This window comes from Solanum tuberosum, unplaced genomic scaffold, assembly GCF_000226075.1.
Source record: "Solanum tuberosum cultivar DM 1-3 516 R44 unplaced genomic scaffold, SolTub_3.0 scf00092, whole genome shotgun sequence".
Taxonomy (NCBI): Eukaryota; Viridiplantae; Streptophyta; class Magnoliopsida; order Solanales; family Solanaceae; genus Solanum; species Solanum tuberosum.
This window is the reverse complement of record NW_006239019.1, coordinates 460,578-468,117: the sequence shown is the minus strand read 5'-3', so window position 1 is coordinate 468,117 and position 7,540 is coordinate 460,578. Positions and strand designations below refer to the sequence as shown.

The 7,540-nt window shown below is 31.2% G+C and overlaps 1 protein-coding gene across 1 annotated transcript; it reads left to right on the top strand.

The window, feature by feature from the left end:
* Window positions 1-1,103: 1,103 nt before the first annotated feature.
* LOC102597539 (ethylene-responsive transcription factor WRI1-like) lies at window positions 1,104-5,510 on the top strand. The gene is made up of 7 exons (XM_006347640.2): window positions 1,104-1,531; window positions 1,696-1,778; window positions 1,975-1,983; window positions 2,128-2,216; window positions 2,478-2,602; window positions 3,011-3,087; window positions 4,557-5,510. The coding sequence occupies exons 1-7, from the start codon at window positions 1,317-1,319 to the stop codon at window positions 5,270-5,272; spliced, it is 1,314 nt and encodes a 437-aa protein (XP_006347702.1). The 5' UTR covers window positions 1,104-1,316; the 3' UTR covers window positions 5,273-5,510.
* The last annotated feature ends 2,030 nt before the right edge of the window (window positions 5,511-7,540 follow it).

Sequence of the window (7,540 nt, the reverse complement as noted above, 5' to 3'; positions counted from 1 at the left end):
TTGTCACTTTTTTCACATTTTAAATGAATTGTTTCTTTTATTTTTGTGTATGGTTAATAACCGAATAACCGAACCAAACCAAACCGAAACTGATAATCACCAAACCGATAAATGTATATTATATTTGGTTTGGTTTGGTTTTGATAATTTTAAAACCGATTAAGTTGGTTTTGTTTTGGTTTTGACCAATAACCGATCCAAACAAACCCGTGAACACCCCTACTTTGTTCATTTTTACTTATCCAATATTCCAAAAGTAAAATTTTCACTTTTAACATATTAAGAAATTATTTTTTCTCATATTTTATCCTTGACATTAATTACTAATTTTCAAATTATTTTTTAAAACTTAATCTTAAATATCAATTAATAGAGATACTATATTAAAACAACCATGACAATCAACGTGTGTCAAGTCTAAATATGACCAAAAAAATGTATGAACAGAATATTAATTATAGTCTTGAATTTCTAAATGACAGTATTAATTTCAGAACAATTTGTATTTTTGACTAATATGACACTTATTTTGGCATGAAAAAAGCACTCAACAATTTGTTTTTGACTAAAACAACACTTATTTTGGCACGAACAAAATACCACCCCACAGTGTGGTTTGCCTCGTAATTGATAACAAAAACCAACGCCATTTTTATTAAACTTTTCACCATTAAAACCACCATCTCCCTTCTGCCCCTTCACAGTTCACACCACGCGTCCCTCTCTTTCTCTATATGTAGAACAAGACATAATTCTTCACTGACAATCCCACAAGTTTAAACTCAAATGTAAAAAATAAAAAAAATAAAAAATTATTTTATTTTATTTTTATTAAAAAAGATTCCCATGGAGAAAGTTAGTGAAAAAAAAGGCCAATTGGCATAATAGCATCATGGCTTCTGAACTGAAAGTCTGAACTTACATTTGTCCAAGTGTTAAAAATAATTAACTCAAGTTTAATTAACCAAAGTTAATTAATTACCCCCTACCCCCTACTTACCCCCCTACCCTCAAGTCATAGTGGGTGGGTGGGTGTTGGTCATCTTATAAACTCCATTTTACCCCAAATGCAATTCTTGTATTTCTTCTCTGTCTCTGCTTAATTTGGTAAACCACTTTGGTTTACCAGAAAAGCAAATAACAAGAGTGAAAGAAAGAAAAGAAAACGAACCTTATTTTCTTCTTCTTAATTAATTCAGCACACCAACCTAATCTCTATTTCCGCCTCCATTTCTCCTAAAAATTGAAAACCCAGAACACCCACATTGCCATTTTGATCAATTGACAAATTTATTCTTGGTTCTGGGCAAAAAAAAATGAAGAAATCTCCATCTTTTTCTTGCTCCTCTTCTTCTTCATCATCTTCATGCATTGAGCAAATCCATGAAGAAACAGAGAAGCTAAACCTGAAGCCGAAACCAAAGCCCAGGCTGAAACGTGCTAGTCGAGCTAAGAAAATTGTAAATGCTGATTCACCAAGTAATAATTCATCTACAGTTAGAAGAAGCTCCATTTACAGAGGCGTAACCAGGTATATTTTTTTTTTTTTTGCTTAAACCCAATTAAATTAAATTTACAGAGTAACACTGACACATTCAAGATGTTCTAAGAGAAACCCAGAAATCAAAATTGGATTTTTTGATTGCATGCATGAAGAAATGTGTGATTAAAAAAATTAATTAATTTTTTTTGCAGGCATAGATGGACAGGAAGGTATGAAGCTCACTTATGGGACAAGAGTACTTGGAATAGCATTCAGAACAAAAAAGGAAGACAAAGTGAATAATACTCTTATATCTTTTTACTTTTATTTAATATGTGGATTAAAAAAAATTAAATTTACAAATCAAGATCTACAGTAATATTATTATACTACTCGTAATTAATGTTAATTTAATCAATTTTTTTACTGACTCTGTTCTTTGTTGGTGATGATCCCCTCTCTCTCTCTCTGACTGCCTCTTTGCTGCTTAGTTTATTTGGGTAAGCTCTAAATCTCTTCCAAATGTACTAGTGTTTTTGCACGATGTACAACACCTTTTATTCCCAAAAAAATATTTTACTATTTATTTGACTAAATTAATTGCTAATTATTAAAATTATCATTTAAATTTTTTGAATATGCAGGAGCTTATGATAGTGAAGAAGCTGCTGCTAGAACTTATGATCTTGCTGCCCTTAAGTATTGGGGACCAACAACTATACTTAATTTTCCGGTACTTAAATTCTTACTCTGTCCATCTCAATTTATGTGATGCATTTTAACTTATCATAGAATTAGTCAGAATGTTTGTGTGATTATAAATCGTTTTATTAACGAAAAAATAAGTATTTTTATGTCAAGCAAAAAAAAAAGGAAGCGGTGTTTCTTTTTAGGGATTTTGTCTGTGTTGGAGGAAAAAAGGGAGAAAAATGACAAAAAAATAACTGTAAAAGAGTACAAGACATGAAACGTGACGTACAACAAAACAATGCAGGTGGAAAGATATAGCCAAGAGTTTGAAGAAATGCAGAGGCTAACAAAGGAAGAGTACTTAGCTTCATTAAGGAGAATGAGCAGTGGATTTTCAAGAGGTGTTTCCAAATATCGTGGCGTAGCAAGGTATTTTATTTAATTAATTTTATAAAAATTAGTATATACTAAATTTAATTAGTATCAATAAATAAATGTATTAAAGCGCATTTAATTAGAAAAAAAAGACAAAAGACATGCAAATTTAATTTTAAAAATTATTATTTTTATATTTGCAAGGCAGGTACATTATTGGAAGTCAAACAAATTTTGTGGATTTTCATGACTGTATGGGACCCACTGGGACATAGTTTTAGTGGGTCCCATTTGGATTCACTGTCTATTTGTGGGATGAGTGGAGTTAATGTGTAATACTTATTTAGGAAAATAAAATGTGATTATATTCAAAAAAAAAAAAAAAGTTGACCACGAAAATATTAGTAGTTCAGTTTGTTGATTATCTGAGTTCATCAACTCGTTATATTTTGATATTGACAGGCACCACCATAATGGTCGATGGGAGGCGCGAATTGGGCGGGTCTATGGAAATAAGTATCTCTATTTGGGAACTTACAGTATGTCTCTTAACTTTATATTCTCATTAATTGAGTTTTATTTAGATTTTCGAGTACTGATTTGTTGATTTTAGTTGTTCTAGAAATTCATAAATTTCAAATTCTAAATTCGTATTGGTACGAATTTTTTTTCAAATGTAGGAGATTCGGTACTTGGGAAAAGATTTAACACTTTTACGTGTCTAATATAAATGTAATAGATATAAATAGGATTAAAGCTGACATGGCACATGATCATTGGTGTTTTATATATTATTTACTGAGATCAAAGTTAAAAGGCTGATGTGGTCCAAAAATTAAAATATTTGATGCAGATCTTTGTGGACCGTACATAAAGTTAGACTTTCTGTTCCCAACTTTATAAAAATTGAAAATATTCCCCTATAGTTATTTTTAGTGGGTTTAGTCCTAACCCATTTTTTGTTATGTGCTAAATTTATGTTTGCAATTATAATCACTTCCTATGTTAAGTAAATATAATATGGCCTTAAATCATGCGGGGGCACCTTTTAAGTTTAATTAGAGAACTGAATTGAGCTAATTTTGAATGATATGTAGATGCTATGTACTTGGTTAAGTGTGAGGTATTAATTAGTAAGAGATTTGAATAGTGATTAAGATAAGTAATTATCTTAATTTTCTTTGATGTGACTGTATTAGATCTTGGCTCGTGACATTGTCAGAGCCTTGATTCATGCTTAATGGGGTGAATAATTTATGTTTAATCTCAGTAGACAATCATGCCTTTGGATTGATGCATAGTGTCTTGTCATCCTCATCTCCAACTATTACACTCACTAGACAACTCTTTGTTTTTTAGTATAATCATTTTGTATTCGGAACTCACTAGTCTGACTAGTCTAAATTCGGCCCACGCTAGGATTTTCTTCATTTTCAATGCTCTAACGCAAGACCTTGTTCATATCACCACAATCCTTCGAGAAACATGTAATGTACATTGATGGGTTGAACAAGTAGTAATATAGTAATTCAAAAAGAGTTTTAAGTTTGTCACTACTGGTACTTGGGTTGTATTCAGAATGTAAGTAGTAATATAGTCCCAACTTACTTGCGATTGAGGCATAATTTGTTGCTTTATATGAACGAGTAAGTGCAATCTAGAGCATTTATATTGTCGCATTCACTTTGGTTAGTAACGATTTGTTTCCTTATTAGCTGTTACTGATGCTTTGGCGATTAGACTATGAAACTAGTTCAATTGGTGCATTTTGTGACCTTGTAAACTAGTTCAAAACTATGTTGCTCGGACTCTTCAATGTTGTATCTGTGTTAGATCCTTCAAGAATGCACTACTCTTGGAGGATCTGACATGCACCTCTCGGTATGTTTGAAGAGTCTGAGAAACATAGGTTCAAACTAGGTCTCGTATAGTTGAGTGCAGTAACATTATCTGAAATGAACAAGCAAATTCTTGAAATCCTTGTATTTTACTTCTCTCTTTACTGAAGGCACTCAAGAGGAAGCAGCTGCAGCATATGATATGGCAGCAATTGAGTACAGAGGGCCTAATGCAGTCACCAACTTCGACATCAGCAGATATGCAGACCATTTGAAGAAACTTCGCGAACCAAATCTGTTAACAAAGGAGGAAAACACAGAGTCCTCTGCTGAAGTTCAATCAAATGAGGTGATCGAACAGTATCAGCCGGTTCAACAAGAAGAAAACCAATTGGATTATCAGCTAGCGGAATTAGCTGCAGAACCAATAGTAGTACCAAAGTTGGAGTTTACGCCTGCACTTGATTCTGATGAAGTGACTCAACCAAAAGTTCTGAAGTTGGAGTTTGCTGCTGATATAATGAAGGCGAAGGACCACGAGGAGGAAGAGGACTACCCGTGGATGAACATGTACTTGGACAACACATTTGATTCGCTCCCAGTTTCCGACTTCTCTCTTGACAAACCAGCTGACTTGATGGATCTTTTCAATGACAACAGCTTTGACAACAACATTGACTTCAATTTCTATGAGCAATCAAGTGAGAATGAGTTCAACCTGAATGTATTCTCCGACAGCATGATCATCGATGGGATTGAAGCTGATAATGAGGAAGTAAGGAACAATCTGTCGATTTCACCTACCTCATCATCATCCATGTCAAGAACAACATCCATTTCCAACGACATGAAAGACGATGGAGGTTTGGCATCTTCGACGATGTAAGATGTTTGGAGTAAGAACTCAGCTTGGTGTTAACTGTTAAGTATATTATAAGTTTGATAGGAAACCTTCCTCCTAGTTTTAGTTGCTTTTTAATCTTTCCTAGATAATATAGAGACACAAGCAGAAGGCCTTGTGACTCCTTTTTTCAATTAGTTTCACCAAATATGAACTCCTGCAGTTTAGCTGAAATGTTGCTTAGCAAACTTTTTGGTTTCAGTTGCATTTGCCTGTTGTGATATCCCCAGCTACACTTGCTTTTCTGCTATATTGCTCGGCTTTTTCAAAAATATTGCCGTATTCGTATTTAATTCTCCAAAAATATAGTACTATTTTTGAAGGATTCGATACACAGCCAGCGACATATTTGAAGAGTTCGAGTAACATAACTTTTTTGTGCATTGCTAATGTTCTTTGTTAGTCACCGTATTGCATTATTGATACTCCATCCGTCCCAAAATAAGTGTCATTTTAACAACAAAAAAAATTCTAAATTAAGTGTGACCGTAGAAATTCAAGATAAAATCAATAAGTGTCATCATATTGCATTAACTAAATTAGAAGTCTCATAAATTATTAAAAGAAGAAAAAAACTAAAAGGAGGATGCACTTCAATATAATTATCGAGAGTAAGAGCTATAGTCTGTTTTTAATACTCAATAGCTTGATATAATCAAAAGCTTATGCAGTTTCAAAATCTCTCTATTGAATAACATATTTTTAATTTTTCTTGCAAAATTTATTATAGACGCCTTTTTTTCACAAATACAAAAACTAAATTATAATATAACCGCAAAAAAATAGTTTTAAATTATGATATAGTCGCAAAAAAAAATAGTTTTATTTTTTTTCTTACATTAAAGAATGAAAGAAAAAAATAAAATAAGAATAAGAAACTCAAATATGATAATCAATGATGTCAAAAATAATTTATATATGAAAAAGATTAAAATATACTACCTTGAACTTTGCTAGAAGGATCATATAGAGCCTTACATGCATTTAAAAAAAAAGAAGTAAAAAAATCAAATTTAAATCAATTTTTTTTTCACTTTCGTTAGATGAAGGGTATATGTGAGCTCCTTTTGTAATTGTTGGGGTATATGAACCATTTTTATAACGGAACGGTATATATGAGTCCCTTCATAACAAGTGATATATCAGCTCTAAATGACCAAGTTGAGGGGTATATCAAACTCTTTCCCCTTAAAGGTATACCAAATGTAGGGGTGTTAGAGTTTGAACTTTGAATAAAATTTGATTCAAATCGGATACCCAAGCCAAATCAATTAAATAAATCGATTTTATTTGAATTTGATTCTACATTTTAAAAAATCGATTGTATTGGTTTGGTTTTGATTTTGTTCAAAAATCCAAAGAAATAATGTAACCAAACCAACAAATTATATATATTTTATTATCATACATACATAATATATCATTAATTTTATAAATAATTTATATATGTTTTCATTAAAATCTATATATATATATAAAGCTGAATATAGAGAAGGTGATGTGGCACCTCTCTATGGCCAACATTCATATTTTTTTTTCTCCTCTTTTTGCATTTTAAAATTCATAATTTATTAATTAAATAAATTTAAAAAGCCTAACAAAATATACTATGGATAACTAACAGTAATGCCAATAACAAACATTAATGCTAACCCACGTAATAGCAGTTTCTAATAAAGCCCAAATAACTACTTCATCCCACGTACTACACTACCAAATAATGCTAATTAATAATCAACCTTTGGCTTTTCAATTTCCCGGCTTTATAGTTTTTGTGTAAAGATTAAAGAGTATTAGAGAATATATAAATTCCTCCAATTTCATGTTCAGGAAATTTGTAGAAGCATTGAACAGAAGAAGTCAAGAAATGTACGTAACAATTCATTTTAATTTTCTTTTTGCATATTTTGTTGATGACTTGCTAATTATTTTCAGTATATTTTTATCTCATTTGTTTGAGCCGAATATGACTACAATTCAATTTTCTTTGAGAAATCAGATTGTGCCAACATAAACTTTAATAGCTTTTGACTTCGGTGCCTCGAGTGAAGATATTTTGATACGGTATGTCACAAATTTATTTAAGCATGATATTTTACTTTTTACAGATCATGAAATGTAATTGATTTTGCAATCAATTCTGGATATATATATATATATATTTATTTATTTATTTTTATCTCATTTTTCGGCCTTTTTTCTATTTTTTTTCCATTTATATAATATACCCAATTAACTCTATTAACTATGTTA

What these genes read in the sequence shown, in the direction of transcription:
- LOC102597539 (XM_006347640.2), top strand. Translation starts at nt 1,317, where the DNA reads ATGAAGAAATCTCCATCTTTTTCTTGCTCCTCTTCTTCTTCATCATCT. An exon ending in ATTTACAGAGGCGTAACCAG is followed by an intron (nt 1,532 to 1,695) that starts GTATATTTTTTT and finishes TTTTTTTTGCAG; the next exon opens with GCATAGATGGACAGGAAGGT. An exon ending in CAACTATACTTAATTTTCCG is followed by an intron (nt 2,217 to 2,477) that starts GTACTTAAATTC and finishes AAAACAATGCAG; the next exon opens with GTGGAAAGATATAGCCAAGA.